The 25,155-nt window shown below is 42.8% G+C and overlaps 1 protein-coding gene and 1 pseudogene across 1 annotated transcript in view; one reads left to right on the top strand and one right to left on the bottom strand.

Annotated features, from left to right (window-relative positions):
- The window catches only part of LOC114043616 (interleukin-9 receptor-like), a 32,328-nt gene extending 14,829 nt beyond the window's left edge, over positions 1-17,499 (bottom strand). The window contains exons 1-6 of the mRNA XM_027862689.1: positions 17,433-17,499; positions 6,846-6,941; positions 6,330-6,441; positions 5,053-5,231; positions 3,384-3,523; positions 2,726-2,942 (exon numbers count right to left, since the gene is read on the bottom strand). Coding sequence (XP_027718490.1) covers positions 2,726-2,942; positions 3,384-3,523; positions 5,053-5,231; positions 6,330-6,441; positions 6,846-6,941; positions 17,433-17,460 — 772 coding nt within the window. The 5' untranslated portion in view covers positions 17,461-17,499. The remainder of the gene's footprint in view (positions 1-2,725; positions 2,943-3,383; positions 3,524-5,052; positions 5,232-6,329; positions 6,442-6,845; positions 6,942-17,432) is intronic.
- A 5,577-nt stretch (positions 17,500-23,076) lies between these two features.
- On the top strand, positions 23,077-24,151 carry LOC114043596 (annotated as a pseudogene).
- Positions 24,152-25,155: the final 1,004 nt, after the last annotated feature.

Raw genomic sequence — 25,155 nt, 5'->3', positions numbered from 1 at the left:
CTCTATCTACTGTGCCATCTAGCTGCCCTTGTTACGAAAGTTTATTAATTTTTTCAAGGCAGGGAGGGGACGTGGAAGGGAGAGAAAATACATGCTTGTTAATTAGAAAAAAAATTGAATTTTAAAAAAGATCTGAGTATAAGTTCTGGCTCTGATCCTATCGACAGGTTGACTGATTAATTGGATCACCTTAGGCAAGTCCTTTCACTTTCATGAGCCCCAGTTTCTTCATCTCTAAAATGGGTAAGGGGGAGAGGAGGTGGATTAAGTGATGTCCAGGCTACCTTCTAGTTCTAACCCTGTCACTTCTACTTTCCTAGTTTCAGTTCCTTTCTCTGAAAAATGGGGATGGTGCTTTTATCATCAACCCCATAGGATTATGGTGAGGTTCCCCCAGCTCCTAGCTAATGACCTCTCAGATGATTCCCCCATCCATCTATTTAGCTGATCTGCACCTAGTAGGTTTACGTGTTGTCTCCTCCATTAGAATATGAGCTTCTTGAAGGCAGAGACTGTTGTGGCCCTCCATTGTACACCCCAGTGCTTAGCACAGGCACTTAATAAATGTTTGTTGACTGACTGACAAAATATTTTGTAAACCATTAAGAAGTGCTGATGTTGTTATTATTGTGCTAGGGATGAGCCTTGTGGTTCTGTCTATTTTAGTGCAGCCTGCTGTAAGGAATGATGCCCGTGCATGCCTTGGTTTTGATGAAAGAGCAAGCCTGGCAGTGCCCTAAGGCCAGACCACAAACAGTAAGAAGCAGCTAGGTATAGTGGAAAGAACATTATTCTCAGTCAAGATCTCAGCCCTGAGACTTGGTTTGGCACAAATCAAGATAAGAGCGTTGGACCTTGGAGTCCACAACCAGCCTCTAATAAGGACCAGCTGTGAGACTCTAGGCAAGTCTCTTAATCTCTGCCCGAGTCATTCTCCTCATCTGTAAAACGAGGATGATAATAGCACCTGCCTCCCGGGTTGCTGTGAGGATGAGATGATATTTGTAAAGCACTTTGCAATGTAAAAGCATTATAAAAATGCTAGCTGTGTGACCTTGGACAAGTCACTTAACATCTGTGGATCTCACTCTGTAAAATGAGAAAGTCAAACTATGAATGACCTTTATGGTCCCTTCTAATTCTAAGTCCTATGACTTTATTGTAGCAGGGGGAAACCCTCTTCCCCAATCGGCTGAATCAGAGCCCGAGTCTATTATCCCCATGGACCCAGAGTGCACATGCCCACCATGCAAAGAGCCCCAGGCTGATAGAGCAGGGGGTTCCCCTGATCACCCTGTGTACCCTTAGATGAGACCATCTTCCAGTAAGGAGGCCCAGTCTGTGGCCTTCCCAAGAAAGACGGACAGGTAAGGTGTGTGGGGAGGGAGGGGGCTTTGTTGATTTGTCCTCCATGAACACAAAGCTGACCTCCATAATCAGCAAGCTTTTGCTGAGGACTTACATGTATGCTGGACACTAATTTGCCACGTTCAAGATGCTGAAAATTGGTAAAACAAAATGAAGTGAATGGCTTTGGGTACCCTGTTATAACTGTCTCTGAACAGAATACCAAGATCTGTCCTACTTGAGCTGCTGGAAGTTTCCTAACTTGAAACTCCAAGGCATCAGTACGAGGGAGGAGAAACCACACAACCTTATAGTTGAGATCACCCCATTTTACAGATTGGAAAATTGGTGCTCTGAGGGAAGTGACTTGCCCAAGGTAAAGTCAGTGGCAAGGCTTGGAAAGTAATCCAGCTCTTCCTAGTGTCCATCAAGGCAAAGGTCATGCGCCATCTTAGACAAGAAGCCTTTCCTGTTCTCATTAATCTTCAGCAAGTTATCATGTATACACTTACCCGTTTACATGTTGTATCCTTCTCCCTCCATTAAAATGTAAGCTCCTTGAAGGAAGGGACTGTTTTTCCATTTTGTCTTTCTATGCGCAGCACCTAGCACAATACCTTCCATATAGTAGGTACTTAATAAGTGGATGTTAAAAGACAGTTCCAAAGGACTTATGATGAAAAATGCTATCCACCTCCAGAGAAAGAATCTGAATACAAATTGAAGGAAGCATACTTTTTTTTTACTTTTTTTCTGGGTTTTGGGTTGGGTTTTTTTAGGGGGGTTCTATATTCTCTTTTGCAAAATGGTTAATATGGAAATATGTGTTGTGTAATTATACATGTATTATCTATATCAAAGTGCTTGCCTTCTCAAGGAGGGGGAAGGGAGGAGAAGGAAGGAGGGAATTTGGAACTCAAAAATTATTTTTTAAAAAAATGTTAAGAGAGCAGCTAGGTGGCTCAGTGGATAGACCACAAGTCCTGGACTCCTCCTGACTTCAGGGCTGGTGCTCTAACCACTGTGCCACCTAGCTACTCCCCAAATAAAAACATTCTTTAAAAAATAAGTGCTTCTTGGGTCACTTTGGATCCTGACTCTCAGTCTCTTTCCTCAACATGACTGTGCCCCTACCTCTACAGCTAGGAAAAGATGGGAAGCTTGGACACAAGGACTCTGTACCCCTCTGAGTGGGTGAAAGGAGTTCTATTCTTTTCTGGACATCAGTTGTGCCAGGGAATGCAGGGCCTGCCCCAGGAAGGTTATGAGAAAACAGAAGCTCTCCCTGTTCCCACTGGTTAGAAGGGAGACTCGGCAGCTCCCCCAGAGAGCTGGAAACCTGGAAAGCTCCCAGGGGAGCAATAGCAGCTCACCTTACCTAGAGAGCTGGGAGACTGGAACTGCAGGACTGGACTCCACTCACTCCATTGGCTCCTGTAGCTGAAAATGTCTTCCTCATCGCCCAGGGGTTCACCTACTTCCTGGGAGCCCAGGCGACAGCGCAGCCGGGCCTCATAGGTCAAGCCAGGGCCAAACTCGAAGGCTTCGATGGTGGCTGAGGTCACCCCCACAATGTGATCTTTATGTTTTGCCCGCTGTGGGGAATTCATACACATGTCAGTGGGCAGGCCTGAAGCCCAAGGCAGAGAGCCTGGATCTTGGGCCTCCACAGGGCCCCATAACCCCCATAGGCCCACTCTGTATGGATGTGAGTATCTCTCAGACCATTCCTGCCTTATAGCAATCATAGTCTTGGCCTCCTGCACCTTTGTATCAGGATGTCTGTCTTAGGTCAGCAGCCTTTAGACAGTAGCGGGGGGGTCTATGCCCACTTCTCTGGGTCGGGTACCATGCAATTTGGGTGCTAAAGAAAGACTTAGGGGAAAGGGAAAGGGGGAATGGGGATGCTGATATTAGGCTTGGTCTAGCAGGCTAGAGAGGCTAAGAAAGACTTATGTCAGAGACACCCCCACCCAAAAGGCTTCCCAAGCTGGGGAAATTGGGGGATGCTGACACGTCTAGGTCAGCATCCTTACCTCCCAGGCTTCCCCGGGCTGCCTCAAGGCCAGTTCGTAGCTGAGGGACCTGTACAGCTCTTCGATTGGAGGGTTCCAGGAAATGAAGCAGCCTCTAGAGCTGACACTGCTCTGCAGGTTGGAGGGAGGATCGAGCTTGACTGGAACAGAAAGAACCCAGCTGAATCTGGGCCTGGGATCTGAAGGCTGCCCGTGCTGCTTCTGACTGGTTGGTTGGGATGGGGAAACTGAGCAGGGGTAGGTAGGCCCTTTTCAGATCAGGAGTACTCTTCTGCCCAGACCCACCTTCCAAAAGCCCTGCAGTGACAGAGGGTGCCAAGTAGGAGAACGGGTTCAAAGAGAAGGCGAGTAGAGAAGGAACTGAGCAAGAAAGTGCTAGTCAGGGCAGGTTCCCTGAGAGAATCCTAGAGTCCTGGGGCTGGGAGGACCCAAGAGAGGTCGTCTCTTCCATCTATCTACCTTCAGGTAAGGCTAGAGAACTTGCTTCCCCCTTTCCTTAAGAATCTGCACAAAGGAGGCTCTAAGGCTTCCATTGGTGATGTGATCCCTTCATTGTAGGAAGTTTTTGATTTTCCTGTGTCTAACTGAAGTGCTTCCTGTTGCCAATCATACTGATTCTCTCTTGTCTGATCTTCCGTGGACACCGAGAATAGTGGCTCCTGGTCATCCAGCCAGGTCACTTCCATAATGGAAGGGTCCTAGAAGAGGGTCATGCTCCCTCATTCCACTGACAAGTTGCTAATCACTCCCCACCATTCCCAAGGTACGTATAACTGTGTGTGCTCTAGGCTCCAGGGCTTTCCTCCAAAACTCGACCTCCAGTCTGATTCTGAACAGATACCCCAGACTTGATCCTAACTCTAAGTCTTTCTTTGAAAAATGAAGCAGGACAGGTAGAGGCCTTGGGGGATAAGAAAGCCCCATGGTGTCTCCCTAAACTCAGAGGATGTGAACATAAAACATCAAGGCTAAGAGGCTGTATGTGGCTCCTGCAAGGAGCATAGGTAGTGGATACAAGCCCATCTTCCTTGGACCTCGCCACCCCCCTGACACGTCTGACATATCAGTGCTTTATGTTTCTTTGGGACTGGATTTGGTTTTTTGTTTGTTTGAGAACAGGTCTTCTTATCTCAGCCAAGTTGTAAACACAGTTGCTACTTATGGCCTGATCCCAGAGCTGATAATTATGGAAGCTTTAACCTGCTCCATTTTTCCATCTTGGGCTGGTTCATATTTCCTCATACAACCTGGCCATCCACTTCTAAGGATTTACCTTTATTTTTTTTTTTTGGCTAGGCAATGGGGTTAAGTGACTTGCCCAGGGTCACACAGATAAAAGTGTTATGTGTCTGAGGCCTATTTTGAACTCAGGTCCTCCTGATTCCAGGGCCAGTGCTCTATGCACTGTGCCATCTAGCTGTCCCTGGGATTTACCTTTTTAATGTTAGACTTGGTGTCAACACCCAATCAGCTTTAGCCCTACCCTCAGAACTCCCAAACTCGGGCAATCCACATTCTCAGCCTCCCCCAGTAATGGAGATTATAGGCATGTGCTACCACACTCAGCAACTAATACGTCACTGTTCCTGAAGGCTAGAAAATTTCCTTGCCTGTAATACCCAATACTCCTACTCCTATCCCTCTGATCCTGGGATAAGATAGCACTCACTGTTCTGCCTGGGCAAATAGTTGGGGTCCAACAGATACACCAGGTCCACTCCAGATATGCTGCTGTGGAAATTTATGGTGAACTCATCAAATACTGTCAGTATTTTGTTTGGTGGGAGTTCTAGCGTGCAGGTGTCCATCTGGAGGATGCAGCTGTAGTTTTCATGTGGTTCCAAGTTGCTACAAAGCACAAGCATGGAGGGAGTGGGCTAGTTAGATGTAAGAGGGATACTCCCTTAACAGAATACAGATGCCCCTGGATTCTTCATCCTTGATTCTAGGATGTAGGCCTTTCCCTTATAACCCCCTCCTCTCCACCTCCACCAAACCTATGAATCCTCAAGGTCTACTTCTTCCAGAAAAGGTTCCCTGATACTCCAGCCTATGCTGATCTCCAACTCTGACCTTTAATTAAAAGGGATATAAAAAACAAATGAGACATGGTCCCTGCCCTCAAGAAGTTTAAAGTCTTAAAGAAGAAGGGAATGTGACATAGACTTGAAGAACCATGATACAAGTTACCATACAATAAGGGTCATAAAAGAGAGACAAGAAAAGGTGCTGTGAGAATGCAGGAGATGGAGAGATCAATGAATTTGATTCAGAAGGGTGCTTAGATGCAATCCAGTACAATTCCATCTTGCAAATGAGAAAATTGAAGCCTAGAAGAAGTGACCTGTCCAAGGTCATGCAGGAGGAAGTAGAACATTTGATTCCACTCCACTGCCTGCAGAACGTAGCGTTAGAGTTGGGTTTTACATGCATACATACATACATACATACATACATATACATATATATATATATATGAAGCAGGACAGGTAGAGGCCCTGGGGGATAAGAAAGCCCCATGGCGTCTCCCTAAACTCAGAGGATGTGAACATAAAACATCAAGGCTAAGAGGCTGTATGTGGCTCCTGCAAGGAGCATAGGCAGTGGATACAAGCCCATCTTCCTTGGACCTCGCCACCCCCCTGACACGTCTGACACAAATAGACACATTTGTCTTTCCCAGAAATCATGACCTAGCGCTAAGCATATAGTAGGTGCTCAGTAAAGACTTGCTGACTGCCTGACTGATAACATTCACTAACCACCCTCACTGGCCAAGTTAGGAGCTGTCCTTAATGGCCCTGGATCCGTATTAGGATCCTAGGAGGGAGAGAGTATCCTCCCCTTCCAAACTCTCCCTAAAACTTGTGCCCAGGCCAATAAGTCAATATTCCCCAAAATCCAGGCTAGAATTCTGCCCCTTCTATGGGCCTGGCTAGGCCTTACCTGGTGAAGAGGAGCTGGTGGACTCTGTCTCGTCTTGGCAGGGTGGTAGTCCAACTACAATGGATTGTAGTTATGTAATTATTGAGGCAGGTCAAGGCTCCAGGTTGCTGAGCTGCAGTAGAGAAGGAGAAGGGAGGGTGCTTGGTCTTTACCTGGTGTCTTATTCTCCCTGACACTCCTACATTGGCTTCCAGGGGTAGGAGAGGGCCCTATTTGCTTGAGATTCAGTTCGGAGATTGGAGCCCTAGGGAGCTATATGGTGGGGAAGAAATTCCTCCCTCCACCCTCAAAGCCTGAAGAGTACCCAGGCAACCAAGGGCTCTATCCAGTTAGAGCCAGACCATGAAGGAAGGATTCTGGAAGATGTCACAGTTTCCTATGGAATGGGGGATGAGATAAAAGGAAGATGGGAGGAAGGGCTCTAAGGGGTGATCTTTAGCTTCCAGAGGCAGCAGCATCTGAGTGCAAATTGGATCTTCTCACCCTCACCCTCCCACCCCCACCCCCGCTCCTCACCTCCTCTTTCTCCTCCACTGAGGGACACCACACAGAACCAGGTGAAAAGCTGTACACTGCAGGCTCTCTTCCCAGAAATGCCCATGGAACATGGCCCTGAAACAGAAACAACTATTTCAACTCAAAGAACATTTATTAGGTGTTTCCTTTAGTGCAAGGAACTGTCCTGGGTTCTGAAGGCTATTAAGATGAAAAAGGAAACAACCATTGCCCTCAGAAGCTTACAATCCAATAGGAGGAATAAATGTACACGGGAAAAGGTAATGAAAGATAGAAGGTGATGGGACAAAGGATATAGCTGAACAAACTGCCCTGGGAAAATTTAAGTAGAGAAGAGATATGTTGAGCTGGGAGGATGAAGGAAGGCTTCGTGGAGGAGTTGGCTCCTGAGCTGAGTCTTGGAGGAAGAGAAGGATTAAAATTGGCAGAAATGAGGAGAATGTGGTATGTCTGAGGGTCAGCCTATAGTAGCACGTGACTAAGAAACAGCTAGTAGTCCAGCTCGACTAGAGGTAGGCAAGGGAGGAAGAGGAGGTAAAGAAGAGATTGGAGAAGGGAGACATTGATGGCAGGGAGATCATCTGGGAGATGGTTATAGTAATCCAGGGGAGAGATGATGAAGACTGGGATTAGTGTAGTGGCAACGTGAGGGGAGAGGAGCAGACTGTTGTTGTTGCTGTTGTTGTTTGTCCTTCCATCTTGAAGAGGACCAATGACATCAGGGGGAGGATGTCTTGACTTGCAAGTGAATTGGATTTAAGTGAGGCAGAACAGTGCAAAGTCATCAACCTCACTCTCTCCTCCAGAGTCATCGAGGTCCAGTGACAAGACATAGGTCAGGACGGCTGGTGATGGCCCTGAGAGGAGCAGACATATACAAGGAGGTAAAATGGGTAGAGCAGAGAGGAACATTAGAGATCATCTTCTTTGAGCCCCTTGTATGCATGCAATTAGATTGTAGAGAGGGAGGACGGGAATAGGAGTATCAAATGTGCCTGAGGTTTTGACCCTAGGTGACTGGAAGGATGGAAGTGCTATCAACACATAGAGGAAAGTAGGAGGAAGCTGCCAGTCCATCTTTCACACAGCTGCCAAAATAGTCTTCCTAAAGTACAGCTCTAATCATGTTTCAGGCCCCCCGTCAAAAAACTTCCTTGGCTCCTTACACCTCTAGGGTCAATGAAAACTCTTCACTCATCTTGGCATTCAAGTCCCTTTACAATCTGGCCCCAACTTTCCATTCCAGCCTCTCCTCACACCACTCCCTTTCATGCCCTTCATGTTCTAGTCAAAATGGACTCCTAGGCAACCAACCCCCAAGTTTTCCCACATGGTACCCCACCTCATGTCAGGGAACAGCAGAGAGGCAGAATGGTGCAGTAGGACACACACCAGAAAAAGAATCAGCAGTTGTAGGGTAGAATTCCAACTTTGCTGCTTGACTGCTGTCGAGCCTGGGAGGTACCATTTCTCCATCTTTCTAAACCTCAATTTCCCCATCTACAAAATAGGGATGATAATCTCTACTCTGTCTACCTCACAGGATGTATTATATGAATTAGATGAGATAATATATGTAAAAATGCATTGTAGGCAGCACAACACTACATAAATGTGAGCTACCATCATTACCATGATTAGATTTCTGAAGGACGGATTGTTAGCCATCCTGCACCCACTGAAATTCATCAGCAAGTTCTCTTCTTCCATCTCCTTCCCAGTGATGGAGAAGATAGCTGCTTTCCCTCCCAGTCTAATTCTCCAATTCAATTACAGGTCTTCCTTCCACATGACAACTTTCCCATCAAGGTTTCAATATGTAGCAGGTTGGCATAAGAAATTAAATGGGAATTTGGGGGGAGTTTTGTGGAAGTGGCAGACAACACCCAAAGGCTGGCAGATGACACAGAGCTTATGACCAAATACTCAACCCAAATTTTACAATAAGGTACTGTGAACATCCCATAAAAGAAAAATAAAAAATTCAGACTTCTCTGGTATGAAGGGAGGGCCAAAAACAATTCAGTTGGATTTTCCAGATTGAAGGCACCACACCCCTCCCCTCCTCAATGTGTAAGCAACAAAACTGATCAAACACGGACTGTGCTGAGTGCTAGGCAAAAGAGCAACAGTCCCTAGTGTCACAGAGCTTACATCATGCAGGAAGGGACCTTAGGGATCATCTAATCCAGGCCTGCACAACATACAACCTGCAGTCTACTTGAGGCCCGCTAAAGGATTTCAGGCGACTCTGAAAAGTGTAGAGTTACCACTGTGTACTCTCTCCTGTTTGTCACGTGACCCGCAGCAACCCACCATCATCAGTCTGTTTCTAGTCTAACCTATCTTCAGCCTGAAGAAGTTTAGCCTATTTAATTTTGGCCCCTACCTACTTCCAAGTTGTATAGGTCTGATCTAATCCAACCCCTTTATTTTGTATATAGGGGAAACTGAGGCCCCAGGAAAGGACTCAACTTGCCAAGTTTACAACAGAACCAGGACCAGAACCCAAATCTACTGATTCTCAAGCTATGGCACTTCCTACTGTATTGTACTTCTCCCCTATTCATTCCCACAATGGGGGACATCCCCATTTCTGAAGCAGTAGCTGTTGCAGAAACACCCCACCACCAACACACACACACACACACACACACACACACACACATCAACCGTGATTAGTGATTTTGTGTGTGTAGAGGGGCTGGAATTATAGCACATGGTTTATCAGACCTGGAAGAGATCTTAGTACATAGGGCACAGACTATTGAGTATAGAAGCATTGAAATATTTAATGTTCCAAAGAGCAGAAAGGGATGTTAGAGACCATCTAATCTAATTCTCTTACTCTATAGAAAAAGAAATTGAGGTTTAGCTTCCTCTTGTCTCATCCAAGGTGTTGCACTGTAATTGCCTGGCAAAACCAAGACAAACTAAGGTCTTCAGGTCATATTTCACTGTTCATTCTTGCACGGGGGAGATCTCATTTCTGTCTGGTTTTTAGAAGAAAAGGTAGAGGAAGTCATGAAGGAAAGGCTTCTAGTCAGTATCATTGAGCTACCCTATGCTTCAACGTAAACTCAGAGGACTTCTGGAGTGCTAGGAATCCTGGCTAATCTCTCAACATACATCCAGGTTAGGGGAACCCAGGAGGTGCTCCTCAGAAAGGGTGGCTGGGGTGGGGGACTGGTTCAGGAAGTACTCAAGGGGATAGGGTTAGCGGGGGAGAGGATTCGACAGCTGCTATCAGCTCATCAGTCAGTTCAAGATGTTACTATGATAGCCCTAGGGTGCTACTGTACTTATTTGCCTGTTATATAAGTTTGATGCTGCTCAGTGATAAGGGGCGTGTGGGTGACAGAAAAACAAACACCAAGAGGCAGATTCACCAAGCCCCGAGATGCAGGACCTATGACACAGTCCCAGGCACCTATACAGTTTGTTTCTGTCCTTACAAGCAGAGAAGTCAATTTGCCTCTTTCTCAGTTTCTTTCTTTGTAAAACAAAGGGGTCAGAAGAGATGATCTCTAACATTCCTTCTAGCTCTAACATTCAATGCTCTGCATTTCATCCCAACTCTGACACTGTGACTAATTAATAGACTTAGTCTAAAGATAGCATACTCATCAATCAATCAATCCAATAAGCTTTTATTAAATTCTTAGCATGGGCAAGATGTGCTAAACATTGAAGATGCAAAGGCAAAAATGAATTAGTCCTAGCCTTCAAGGACCTTACACTCCACTGGAAAAAAACAAGACATCCCCTGATAAGCAAATAAAACATAACTGTTTCAGGGGGTGAACTAACAACTAGGAAAACCAAGAAAAGCCTATTGTACAGGGTAGCACTGGAGCTGAGCCTTAAAGGCAGCTAGGGATTCCAAGAGGCAGAGGTAAGGAGCTCAGCCTAGGCTTGAGGGACAGCCTATACAAAGGTGTAGAGATGAAAGGTGTAATGTCCAGTGTGAGGAACAATAAGAATACCATTTGGATGAAACACAGAGTAACTGGAGAGAATATTGTGAAATCACATTACTGGAAAGATGGAAGGAGTCAATCAGCATTCATTAAACACCTAATATGGGCCAGGCAGATTGTGAAAAGGCATTAAATGTCAAACAGATGAGTTTATATTTGACCTTGGAAGCAATAGAAGGCCCCTGAAGCATTTTGAGCAGGAGAGTGCCATGATTCGACCTGCCTGTGCTTTAGGAATCATAACTTGGCAGCTGTGTGAAGGACGGATTGGAGAAGGTGCAGGGATATCCATTAAGAAGATATTGTGGGGCACCTAAGTGGTACAGTAGATAGAGCACTGGCCCTGGAGTCAGTTGGACCTGGGTTCCACTCTGACCTCAGGCAATTGCTACCTGTGTGACCCTGGGCAAGTCACTTAACCCCAATTGCCTCCAAAAAAAAAAAAGGCTATTGTAAGAGTCCAAGTGAGAGGTGATGAGAGCTGGGTTTGAGGGTTTGGCTATGTGGCAGGTGGGAAAGGTTGATTTCTGAGTTGGTATGAGGGCTGGGTGACTGAAGGTGGGTGAGCAAGACAGGGTGGGAAGGGAAAGTAAACCGCTATGCTGTTGAGTAAAGGGAGGAAGAATAGAAGTGAGGGCCACTTAGGTCCATGTGTCACTCAGCATGAATAGCTAGTGGAATGGGGAGAGGAAAAAAGGGAAAGAAATTATTATAGTAACTGAGTGGGGACCAACAAAAAAATTAGGGAAGATTGGCAGCTTCTGAAAATCTCTCAGTAAAACTGCATTAGACCTAAGACAGAGATGCTAACTAATTGTAACGAACAATCCTGGCTCCAGAAGAGAGATGACAAAGGACCTCCTTCCTCTCAGTAGAAAATTGGAGGCATTATGGGTGTAGAAGATTGCTGCACTGTCAGATGAGGTCACTAGGTCAGGTAGTTTTGCAGAACTATTTTCCTTTGTTACAAGAGAGGTATTATTTGTTGTTTTGTTCTGAGTTGGGTTTTTTTTGGAGGGTGGGGCAGGGGGAGAAGGAGAATCTAGAAATGACTGTGGAATACAAACAAAAAAGCTTCATTAAGCTCAAAATAAAAATACAATTTAAAAAATGATAATAACAAAAGGCATCAATTCAATTAAATGAGGAGGGGGCGGAGACAGGAGTTGGATCCTGCTTAGCATCTTTCCAGGTTTTTTTTTTTTTTCCTTAAATCATGAACTTGACAAACATCAACAAACGTGGACATTTCCATTGACAAAGTAGAACAAAAAAAAAAAGAGGATTCAGAAGGAAGTTCAGATGAGCAGAACAGCGTTGTTACCATGAGGTTAGATTTAATATATACTTTAAAAAGAAACAGTCAAAGTCTAACAGAGTTTCATGGTTTCAGTAAAATTTTATTTGTTTAAAAAATAAAGTGCTTTGTAAGCCATAAAGTATTTTTTTAAAAAACATCAGGCAAACCGTTCCCCTCATGGGCGGTGTTAAACATAGGCGAGAGTGACCAGGAGACCCCAGTAAAGTCCTTTCCCTACAGTTCTGTAAGTCTGGGCTAGGTTCAGAGTGTCTGACTCAATTTCACTATGGTCCTGCCTGGAAGTGGACAGGGGGAAGAGAAGCTTGGTCATGGTCCTTTCAGGCTCCTGTGCTCAGGTCTGCGTAGATCACAACCTTGACAAGAGGGGTTAGGGAAGGGCATCCAGGGTGGCCTAGAGATGACAGTGGTGAGAAGGCCAAAAGGGACTCCAAAAACACCAAGAATAATAATAAGAGGTCACATTTCTATCACACCTTCTGCTTTTCAAAGAAATTCCCTGTGGTAGGCAAAAGATGAAATAACTGAGGAAACATAGGTTCAAACTTCCAAGTATAGTGATTTATTATGCAATGTATGCCAATTGCATAACAAATTGGGACCCTGCCTCCTCAGCTTTGGCACTGGACTCCAATTACAGGGGAAAACAGATTTTTATGCCATAAAAACAATCAAATAAGACCAATTAATTAAAAAAAAAAAGAAACAATTAGGACAGCTAGGTGGTGTAGTGGATATAGCACCAACCCTGGAGTCAGGAGGAACTGAGTTCAAATCTGACCTTGACACTTACAAGCTGTGTGACCCTGGGCAAGTCATATAACCCCAATTGCCTCTCAAAAAAAAATTAACCAGGATATAAAATTAGGTAATCTGATTTCTAATTGGAGGAAAGAGTAATGACTTTCCCAATTGGTAGAGGGATGAAGTATAGTTCCCTGAAATCAGAAAAAGGGGTGTCCCAATCCCCCAAGTGTCTGTATTGAGTGAAAGGAACAAGAAAACAGTAACTTATCAGTGTGGTTGCTGTTGTTGAGTTGTTTCAATCATGTCCAGCTCTCCATGACCCCATTTGGGGTTTTCTTGGCAAAGATGCTGGAGTGGTTTGCCATTATCCTTCTCCAGTTCATTTTATGGATGAGGAACTAAGGCAAACAGGGTTAAGTGACTTGCCCAGGGTCACACAGCTAGTAAGAGTCTGAGGTCAGATTTGAACTTTGTTTCTGCTGACTCCAGGCCTGGCACTTTATCCACTACGCCACCTAACTGCAGCGATTAGTCAGTACAGGGCCAGTTTTCGGATAAGACATGGGTTGCTCGAGACGTAAAATTGTGAGAAAACTTCTTGCATCAGTCTTTGGATCTGACTGAGTTTCTGGTCAGCATAACCCAGGTCTTTGCCTAAGGGTCTCTCAGCAGCAGGGAAAGGTGGTCCAGTTTCCCAGCCATGCATGGCTAGGTTCAAACGATGCAATAAAGTTTTCTCACAAGACAGAAGTTAGACTGGACCCATAACTGAACAGAAAGAGAACTGAGCTAGATCCAGAACTGAGTCACAAGATGGAGTCAGCGTAGTTCACTCAATTCCTTCAGAACTCTGCCTAAAAGTAACTAAACTTGCATACGCTTTAACCCAGTGATATCACTTTTGGGCCTATTCCCCAAAGAGATCCAAGAAAGAGGAAAAGATCCTATATGTACAAAAGTACTCATAGTTGCTCTTTCTGTAGCAACAAAGAACTGGAAATAAAAGGGTACCCATCAATTTAGGAATGGTTGGACAAACTATGGTATAAGGATAGAATGGAATACCAGTATGCCATCAGATATAGCAAAAGGGATGGATTCAGAGAAATACTGGAAGAATTTTATGAGCTAAAGCTGAGTGAATTAAATAAAACCAGGAGAGTTATTTATATACAATAACTTTACAAGACAAACAACTTTGAAAGACTTAAGAACTTCAATTAGCACAATGGTCAATCATAATTCCGTGGGACTAAGTATGCTACCCATTTGACAGAGAGGTGATGGACTCAAGATGCAGAATGGCATGCATATTTTTTAGACATGGCAACATGGGAATCTGTATTGACTATGCATATTTGTTCTAAGAGCTTTTCTTTTCTTTTCTTTCCAATGAGAGGACGGGTGGAAGGGAGAGAAAATAAGTGCTAGTTAATTAAAAAAAAAAAAGAAAGAAAAGAAAAGAAAAAAGGGAATATTGACCAGAGCTGATTCCAGTTTCTCTTCTTCCCCCAGTCTGGTTCCGCTTTGGTGAACTGGAGCTGCTCTGTACCTGGATACTGATTGGCTGATAGGATGTGCCAGAACTTGACTTCCTTAGTCCTATGGGACACATCCCTTGGTCCCTATATGTTTACTCAGTTTCAATACCAGATTTAATAAGCCTTGGTAATTGTCCTGTTGACCACTAATTAGTCCTTGAAATCAAGCCAGAGCTTCAGCTTCCTTTGCCAGGAAATAAATACCTTGTTGGTGTCTCCCTACCAATGTCACTGCAATCCAAGGGAGCCAGGAGCTACAGGAACTAGGGACAATTTAGTGCTACATGGACCCTGCTGGAGATTGGGGCTGCCTAGGCTCAGGAACAGCTAAGTGGCTTTTCTTACAGGGATAGGAATAGCACCATCAAGCTGTGCACCCACTCAAAACAGGTTTTCCTCCACTAGGTGGCTGCATGGGAAAGGAAGGGGCAAAGGCTCTCAGTTCCCAGCCCAGAATTTCAGGTGGCCATCTTTGACTGCAAGGCTAAAATGTGGGCTCTGCTGAGAGTTCCTCAGTCAGCCAAACTGAAGGGCAAGCCTGATATAGCAGCCCAGAATAGAAGCAGAAAGCCCCTCAGGCCACGCAGCTCACTGATCTGCTTTGGTGCCTGGAGCATGCTGGGGACCTTAGATGCAGGGCTGACTTCTCCGTGACTGTGGGTGAGGGTTATGTTGTCACTGCTGCTTAGGGACCCAGCAGTCTTGAGCACTGCTTTTTTTAGCTCTGCTATTTTTGTGATGAAGACCAATCACCATTATAACTTCTTATGTATATAAAAGATGCTTTGTGGTTCTAAAGTACTTTGCAATCATTTGATCCTCAAATAACCGGTAAGGTAGATAGGCAGGCTGGGTAGCTAGCTAGTAATTGACATTATCATCAAAGACTCCCTCCAAGAGAATATTTCATGGGAGTGGTTTCTTTCGAAATAAATTATTGTCCTTGTTGAGTCATTTCAGTTATGTCCACTTTGTGATCCCATTTTACATTGCCTGCCTTTCCTAACATGTCTCTTCTCTGGCCCCCAGAGCCATCCCTTTTAATCAAAAATTAAAAAGAGGAAGAAGACACTTCAGCAAAACCAACATATTGAAAAAGTTGACATTCTGCCCAGTGTTCCCTACCCGTGGCCCCCCTACCTCTACGAAGAAGCAGGGGGAAGTGCCTTCTCGTATTTCTTCTTTGGGGGAGGGGGTCAAGCTTGGTTATTATACTTCCACAGCATTTCATTTAGTTGTAAAGCGTTTTACAAAATTTTGTTTGGGGACCCAAAATTTTAAAACATCATTTTGTGATGAATAACATTGGTCCCCTCAAACATGGCTCCAGAAAATAGATGAGGAAATTTTCTCTGTCCTTTTACTGGCGAGGAGGAAGACTATGTGTATAAAATAATGTTGTTGTTCAGCTTTGTCCTACGCTTCATAACCCCTTTTGGGGTTTTCTTGGCAAAGGTGCTGGAGTGGTTTGCCATTTCCTTCTCCAGCTCATTCTATAGATAAGGAGGCTGAGGCAAACCTGGTTAAGTGACATGCCCAGGGTCACTGAGGCTAGATTTGAACTCAGGTCTTCCTGACTCTAGGCCCTGTGTTCTAGCCACTGCACCACCTAGCTGCTCCATTGCAGAATGTATGTATACAATCATTGTCTCTACACATCAATTGATTTTGCTTAACTTTTTTTTCTTAGTTACAAGGGAAGGCTCATGGGAGAGAGAGGAGAGATAAAGGGACTATCTGGAAATGACCGTGATGTAAAAAAAATAAATAAATAAAAAGTATTATGAAAACTTTTTCAAATATATTAGTTAAGGAAGTGACGTGCCTGAGATGGCCCTGGTAGCCTTTGGGAAGCAAATCAGCCTTTTCAACTACTGAGGATGAGGGTGGGCGACTGATATTCCTCCATGTTTTCCTTCATAGAAGTCAGTAACCTTTGGCCCTAAGGGTCTAAGCACCACTGGAGGGTCCCAGTCTTAGGCTGTAGAAAAGGAAAATGGGAGAAAAAAGAAGAGGAATCAAAGTGAGAGTGAAAAGGGGAAAGGAAAGAGAAGGAAAATGAGATATTTACATTCCAAAATATTACTAGTTGTCCATTAAGGCGTGCTCAGAAACTGGGGAACAGCTCCCAGTGCAGCCTGGACGGAACCTTTTCCTTTTCCCCATGCCCACTCTCCTTCTTGTTGCTTTGGACCAGCAGCCATGCCCATCCTAAACTGCCCAAAAGGAATCAGAGGTCCCAAAGGACTTTACCCATGGAAATGGCTTCACCCTACACCCAGTAGGGGCTGCCTGTGAAATCCTGCCTTCAGAGGCCCCCCTGCCCCCACAGCCCTGAAAAATGATCTGAGTCATAAAGGAAAGAACGTCTACCCGATTATTAACAGTCTGGCCCACTCTTGAATTTCTCCTCTTCCTGCTGCCAGCTTGCTTTCGAGTAGCTAGTGTGGTGATGACTTAGTGCCCCAAGCTTTCTGAGTGGAAATTTTTTCTTAGCAATACTGGAAATCTCATAGTCAGTCATTAATCAGGGTCCCCTCTCCCACATATCTACTGTTAGTGCCTTCCTCTGAGATCACCTCCCATTGATACAGAACATATCATGTATATACATAGTTGTGTAGCACAGTGCCTGGCAAATAGTAGGTGCTCAATAAATGCTTATGGATGATGATAATAAGGAATCTCTGCCCACTCCCCCTGTGAGATGCTCAAAATGGGGAAGAGCTATTTGTCTCTCCTCAAGCTCAAGGTGGGGTTGGAGATGGGGAAAAGTTGTAGCCCTTTGGGGAGCTTGAGGAAGGTCTGAGGCTGTATTAGGGCCATTTTTTTTTTTAAACCAGTGTACCCTTCTTAGCCATCAAAACAACCAAACTTCCTCTGGAACTCAAGAGTGGGGCAGACCCCTGGGGTTTGGTATGAATCATTTGTTAGCTCTAACTGATTTCTCCTGAGGTTTAGCAGTGATACTCAAAGAATAGTTCATAGAAAGGAGACTCACCTATCCAAAGGCAACTGCCTGGCCACATCTCCTCGACTCCCAGCTCTTGGAGCAGATGAGAATTGTTCCTCCTGATCAGGGGTGGACTTATAATTAAACTTTTATTAAAGCAGTAGATTTCCCCTGTCTAATTTCAAAGATAATCCTGGGGGCCAATGACATGGTGCCGAGCAGAGTAGGCTGCAAGAGAGCCGCCCACATCTGCAACCACAAGAAAATGTGTGTGTGTGGCTCAGAGCTTGAACCAAGGGGTTAACAAACCTAATTGCAAACTGGTTGACTAGGGCTTTTAATTCTTCTTCAAGAAACAAGTGAGCTGTACTCATGGCAATGGTGGAAAATGAGGCAAATCTGCAGAAAGGTTGACTGTGGGGTGCTTACAAGGCAAAGTCCTCTCTCAGAGTAAATATAATCCTTTAGAAAGGAGGAATTATACAAAGGACTTTGTTTTTGTTTTTGCTCTTGTTTTTTAGTCTGGAAGGGTGTTAGGGATCATAGGTTTATGAAGGTTTAGAGGGCAGCTAGGTGGCGCAGTAGATAGAGCCCTGGTCTGGGAATCAGAAGGACTCATGTTGAATTCTATTCTGGCCTCACACTAGCTGTGTGACCCTAGGCAAGTCACTTAACCCTGTTTGCCTCAGTTTCCTCATATGTAAAATGAGCTGGAGAAGGAAATGGGAAATCACTCTAGTATCTTTGCCAAGAAAACTCCAAATGGGGTCATGAAGAGTTGGACACAACTGAACAACAAAAATGTTACAAACCTACGTTAAAAATTGCATTCCAGTGACTGGCCACCCACTTTCTGTGTGCCCCACGTTTTACTTTTTGGCAAGATTTCACTCCTCATTCCAACTACTGTGATACAGAGAATTGAACTCGGAGTCACAGGATATGAGCTGGAATTCCAGCTAAGCCACACTCAACCTCAATGTCACTACTTCCCCTCTGTCTGAAAAATGAAGATCTAGTTCATTTCCAAGGTCCTTGCAACTCTAGATCTGGGATCTATTATTTCTCTGACAAAAAAAAAGCATAACCATTCCCCCACCTAGGTTAAGTTTGAGCTACTACGTTTCCAAACAAGGACGAGAGAAATTATTACCTGAACACTACCATAATCTCTAATTTTATTGATGACTGAGACCTCAAGAGGGGAAGTGATGACTTGCCCACAGTCACTTGGGTAATAATTAGCAGAACTAGGAGAAGGAAATGGTAAACCATTCCAGTATCTTTGCCAAGAAAACCCCAAATGGGGTCACTAAGAGTCGGACACAACTGAAAAAAGACTGAGGATTCAGACCCAAGCCCTCTGGTTTTAAATCCCTTCTCTTTTCCTAGCACACCACAAAGGTTCACCCCTCTTACTCTACAAATGAGGAGAATAGCTCCTATTGTCTCTAGGATGAGCATCATCAGCTCCATTTGGCATTTTTTGTTTTGTTTTGTTGGCTAGGCAATGGGGTTAAGTGACTTGCCCAGAGTCACACAGCTAGTTAAGTGTTATGTGTCTGAGGCCAGATTTGAACTCAGGTCCTTCTGAATACAGGGCCGGTGTTCTATCCATGGCGCCACCTAGCTGCCCCTTCTACTTGGCTTTTTTAAAGCCTTTGACAGTCTAGCTTCAACCTACTTTTCTGAGCTTCTCCTACTCTACACACAGTAAGTTCTAGACAAACTAGCCCACTTGTTAATTGCCATACACGATATTTCATCTCTCATGTCCGTGACTTTGCATAGGCTTCTACCATGCCTAGAATAGTCTCCTTACTCACTCCCACCTCTTAGCATCCCTAGCATCCTTCAAGGTTCAACTCCAAGCACCACTTCCCACAACAGGCATCTCCTCCAATACTACCTCCTTCTTTCATTACTTTGTTTTGACATATGTGTATATATATATATATACAGATATATACACACATATATATATACACACACACATATATATATACACGCACACACATCATTTTTCCCCCGAGAAAATGTAAACTCCACAGAATATTTCATTTTTACGTTATTGTTCTGGGCAGCTAGCCTAGAACTATGTTTGGCACATAGTAATCACTTAATAAATGCATTCATTCATGAATGAAGGAATGAATGAATAAATGAAGGAACATAAGTAGAATGTAAGCTTCTTGTGGGGACTTTTCCTTTTTTTCCTTTGTATTCTATCATTTAGCACGGTATCTTTCATAGCATCATAGACTTTAAGCTAAAAAGGATCTTTATTCAGTCCAACCCCTCATTTTTACACATGAGGAGCTGAGACTTAGAGACATTGAATGATTTATCTAAAATCACATAGGCATCTCAGTTGCCCCAAAACAATTGTGGGGAATTTTTTCTTAGCAACACTGGAAATTTTACAGAACTTTACCATACCTTCCCTCTGAGATTACCTCCCGTAGACACTGCATGTATTTTGTTATGTACATCGTAGAAGAGTCAAGATTTGAGGCCAAACCCTTGGAGACAAGACGAAGATTCTGGGTGCTTAATTAATGTTTTTCTGCATTGGAATGGAAGTGAATTGTCCCAGGGCCAAAAACCTAGTTGAGCAGAACCAAGAACCCAGTTCTCCTGACTCCTAATCTGGTGCCCTCTCCACTATACCCTGCCCTCCACTCCTCTGGGACACTTTTAACAATTTAAATAAATCAAAATTTGAAATTAATTCTTGCACTCTTTATAGAGAAGAAAGAAAGAGATTCCTAGAGAAATTAATAAAACATTAATTCATTCCCATCTGGATAAAAATTCAAATTTACATTAAACAGAGAGGTGATTACTTACAGTAGAAAAAGCTTTATAGGTTTCCCCTGCATAGCAAGCTCCCCCTTGGATATTTAAAATCTGATTCTGTTTTTAAAAATTCAACTTATAGACAAGTTCATTCATTCTTTAGAGCTGGAAGAGATTGGAGAGGTCAGATAGTCCAATTTCCTCATTTTACAGATGTCTAGAGCAGTCAAATGACTTGTCCAACATCACATTGCCAGCAAGTGGTTCAACCAAGACTAGAACCCAGGTCTTCAGACTTCCAGGCCATTTCTCTTTCCATTATGCAATGTTTACTCTCACTTAAATTTTCAGGCATGTGCTTTGTAGCATGAGGTTTGTGTTACTCAATAAAAGGCACTTTTCAATCACTCTTAAAACTATTTTAGCAACACATTTATATAGCAACAACAATACGTTAACTATACATGATTATTATCTATCTGTTCCGTGAAACAAGTCGATAAAATCTCTATTTTGCGAAATACAGCTGAATCAGGAAAACAAAATGCACAAATACACAATAGCTACAACCCTGTAAATGAAAAATACAAAATAAAAAAAATCACAAATGATAACTGTGTAGTGATAATGACTAAGTGTTTTCCTGAAGACATACTGAAAATGCACCTCCCTCCCTTCTTTGTAGAGGTAAGGAACTATAAGGATGAAATCGTGTGTAGCCCTCCTTTCAGAATACTCCCCCAACTTGTAGTATGAATCCCAAGACGGGTGAGTGCTATGTCCAGATCAGTTCAAGGAGCACCCTGTAAGTATCCACTCATAAAGCTATAACTCACAACACACACACACACACACACACACACACACACACACACATACACCATGTACTTCCCAATAACGGTCAACCAGTAGCTGCTTATGGTAACACAATTAGCTCAAAGCTGGTTGTGGTAATACAATTAAGTAACACAAAAGCAAAGGCATTTTCTAACATGACATTGTTGACCTGCAAATACTTGGTCCATACACACAGCACCTGTGGGAAGGGTGGACTCAAACATAGGGTCCCCTCCCTCCCCAAACTATTTTATATTCATTTTGCATACCTCATGTATGTACTTATACCTCTACAAGTTGTTTCTCCTGTTAAAATGTTAGTGCTTTACGAGCAAGAAATACTTCATTTTGCCTTTGTATTCCTAAGGCTTAGGACAATGCCCCACATATAGGAAATGCTTCAGAAATGTTTGCTGATTTATTTACTTAGAGATTCCAGAAAAGAAGGATCACATCCAACAGAGAGTTTCATCAAAGGCTGCATGGAATAAGTAGCATTTGAGCTGAGCCTTGGAGGAAAGGAAGGATCCAAGCATTAAGAAGGGATACATTCTAGATATACGGGGGATGCATATTATTATAATATTTACATAGCGCTTTAAGTTTCGCAGAATTCTTTTTTTTTTTTTTTGGTGAGGCAATGGGAGTTAAGTGACTTGCCCAGGGTCACACAGTCAAGTTTCTGAGGCTGGATTTAAACTCAGGTCCTCCTGACTGCAAGGCCAGAGCTCTATCCACTGCGCCACCTAGCTGTCACCTAGCTGCCCCCTAGAATTCTTTGCATATGTTATCTCACTTGATATTTCCATTTCATGGATGAAGAAATGGAGACGGACATAAGCTGAGTCACATACTTAACCTCAGTATCACACAACTAAGTAAGTGTCTGAGGCAGAAGTTGAACATGGGCCTTCTGACTCTAAGTCTAATCCTTTATCCACTGTGCCACATAGCTGAACAAATGTATAATGTAGTAGATTAATATAATGGAGAGAATTGAGAAATGAGGAAAAATACAGCTTCAAAGAGACATGGAAAGACTTGTATGAACCAATGCAGTGCAAAGTAAACGAAAACATAATTATTTATATAATAATATCAGTAGTATAAAAATGAATATTTTTATTTAATATTTTATTTTTTCCTTAATTACATGTAAAAACAATTTTTAACATTCATTTTTTTTGAAATTCTGAGTTCTAAATTCTCTTCCTCCCTCCCTCCTTATTGATTTTTTTTGGGGGGGTGAGGCAATTGGGGTTAAGTGACTTGCCTAGGATCACACAGCTAGTGAATGTTATGTGTCTGAAGTCAGATTTGAACTCAGTCCTCCTGACTCCAGGGCAGGTGCTCTATCCACCGTGTCACCTAGTTGCCCCTCCACAACCCCCTTATTGAGAAGGAAAACAATTTGTTATAGGTTAGACATGTGCAGTCATGCAAAACATATTTCCATATTCATAATGCTGTGAAAGAAAACACAGACCAAAAAAGCCAAGAAAAATGAAGTTTGAAAAGTATGCTTCAAATTGTATTCAGACACCATCAGTTCTTTCTCTGGAGGTAGACAGCATTTTTCATTATAAGTCCTTCGAATTGTCTTGGATCACTGCATTGCTGAGAGTAGCTAAAGTCATTCACAATCGGTCATCATACAATACTGCTGTTGCTGTGCACAATGTTCTCCTGGTTCTGCTAAAAAAAAAAAATGAACAATTTTGAAAGACTTGAGACATTTGATCAACCCTGATTCCAGAGCTTAAGGCAGGTCCGGTGGCCACCGGGCTCCTGTTGCTTTCTGGTGAAGCCCAGTGGTTCACCATGATCTCCAAAGATGATGAGTTAAACCAGGCCTGCCCAACATACAGCCCACGGACAAGGGATTTCTAGCAGCCCTTGAAAAATGTAGGGTTGCCACTGCCCACTCTCCTGTTTGTCCCATGACCCGTGGCAACCAACCATCGTCAGTCTCTAGTTTAACCTATCTGCGGCCTGAAATTTAGCCTCTTTTAATTTTTGGCCCCTACCTACTGCCAGGTTGTACAAGTCTGAATTAAACCCTCTAGTTATAGTAACTGATACAAACCCAGTTTGGTGGGGTAAAAGAAGCTTTGAAAGCACCTCAGTTCACATTATCAAAATGTGTAGGTGCTGTCATGGTGATGGGAAGTCCTCACTTACTTATGAATCATTCCAACAAACTTGCTGGGATAACAAATCATATTTAAGAGAGCTGATTCTTGTGTCCTGGAAAGAAGTGAAAATTTGGAGACTTATTTGGTGATCCTGGCAACCACTCTGCTGAGTATTATCCTCCAGGTAGTAAAGATGGAAAATATGAGTTATTAAACAGTAGCAAAAGAAGAAATTACTGAAGAGATTAGAGATCTCATGACCAAATGACATGGAGGGGCAGGGTACAGAAATGCTGTTGGCAGGATCTCTCACAAAGCATTTTGTTATAGTCACAGAATAAGCAAGGAAGTAAGAGATAACCAAGGAATGAAGTCGAGAATATTGGTCATTTAGACTGCAGGAGACAGTGCATCGAAATATATAAACTTCATGAATGTCATCTGTATAGCACAGAAACAGAATATTATGATTGACTCTTGTGTCTTAGATACTGATTCAGGGTTCCTCCAACAGGCCTGAGACATGACAGGGGATATATACTTGAAGGTGTCCCAGATGCCATCTCTTCTTTAGTAATTGTTGTAAGTATTTCTTCCTGATCAAGACCAAAAGTCTCAGTTAAACCTCCCACCTCCTATTCACGTTGACTACAGAGCTGCTTTCTTTAGCCATAGAAATCTCATTGTAGGGGCAGCTAGGTGGCACAGTGGACAGAGCACTGGCCCTGGATTCAGAAAGACCTGAGTTCAAATCCAACCTCAGACACATAACACTTACTAGCTGTGTGATGCTGGGCAAGTCACTTAACCCCATTGCCTATACCAAAAAAAAGAAAAGAAAAAAAGAAATATCATTGCAATTGGTATGTCTGCTTTGTATGTTTGTCAATATTCTGCAGTTTCAGCCCTATTTGCATCTCATGTGAGACAGCTTTTAAGATTTCACTGCCACCTGTTCTGAAAGCCAAGAAGAAGAAATTAAAAGCATCTTCCTAGTGACCATAAAAAACCCCCCAAACACTTAACCCTCTTTTCTCCAACCTCTTTTCCTACAGTAGAGATTTTAACTGAGAAATCTATGCTGAGTATGTTGTTAAAAGAAATGATAAAATACTTTGGAATTGTCTTAGATCATTGTCTTAACCAGAGTAACTAGATTTTTCACAACTGACCATCACTACAATATTGCTATAAGTCTATAAAATATTCTCCTAGTTCTCACTTCATTTTGTATCAGTTCATATAAGTCTTTCTAGGTTTTTCTGAAGCCATACTGTTTATTTCTTACAGCACAATGTTATTTCATCACAATAGTACATTAAAACTTCTTCAATTTATTTTTTTAAATGATAAAAGTTGCTTTTACATGTAATTGAGAAAAATATTTTTAAAATATTTAAAAAGAAGAAAGTGGACGGGTTAAATCTCCTATCTCTTCTTTGGGGCCATCTTGTTCTTTACAATTTTACTACATTTACTTTTGTTTCATAATTGTTCTTTCTATTTACTTTGTTATAATAATTGTGTATGTTATCTTGGATTTGCTTACACCACTTCATGGAAAAATCCATGCTTCTATGTATTTATCATGTTTGTCACTCCTTCCAGTACAGTAATATTCCATTATATTTCTATATCACAATTTGTTTAGATATACCCCAATCAGTGGCACATACTTTGTTTCCAATTTGTTGCTAACACAAAATATTGCTATTAATATTTTGGTCTATAAGGGAACTTTCTTCTTATCAATAACATCATTTGGGTATATGCCTAGCAGTGGAATCTCAAGGTCAGCAAGTATGAATATTTTTGTCACATTATTTGAATAATTCCAAATTTATTTCAAAAATGGTGGAATTAATTAATAGCTCAACCAATAAAGATCTACTATTCTAACAATAAAAAAAATGATAACTGTATACACATAGGTATATTTTATGTGGCTAGTCCCTTAAGGAAATTTTTTTCAAGAACAAATTCCTCCTGTGTTTCCAGCG

Source organism: Vombatus ursinus, unplaced genomic scaffold, assembly GCF_900497805.2.
Source record: "Vombatus ursinus unplaced genomic scaffold, bare-nosed wombat genome assembly UNPS02014770.1, whole genome shotgun sequence".
In the NCBI taxonomy this organism is placed as follows: domain Eukaryota; kingdom Metazoa; phylum Chordata; class Mammalia; order Diprotodontia; family Vombatidae; genus Vombatus; species Vombatus ursinus.
The sequence above is the reverse complement of the archived record's forward strand: the minus strand, read 5'-3'. Positions and strand labels throughout refer to the sequence as shown.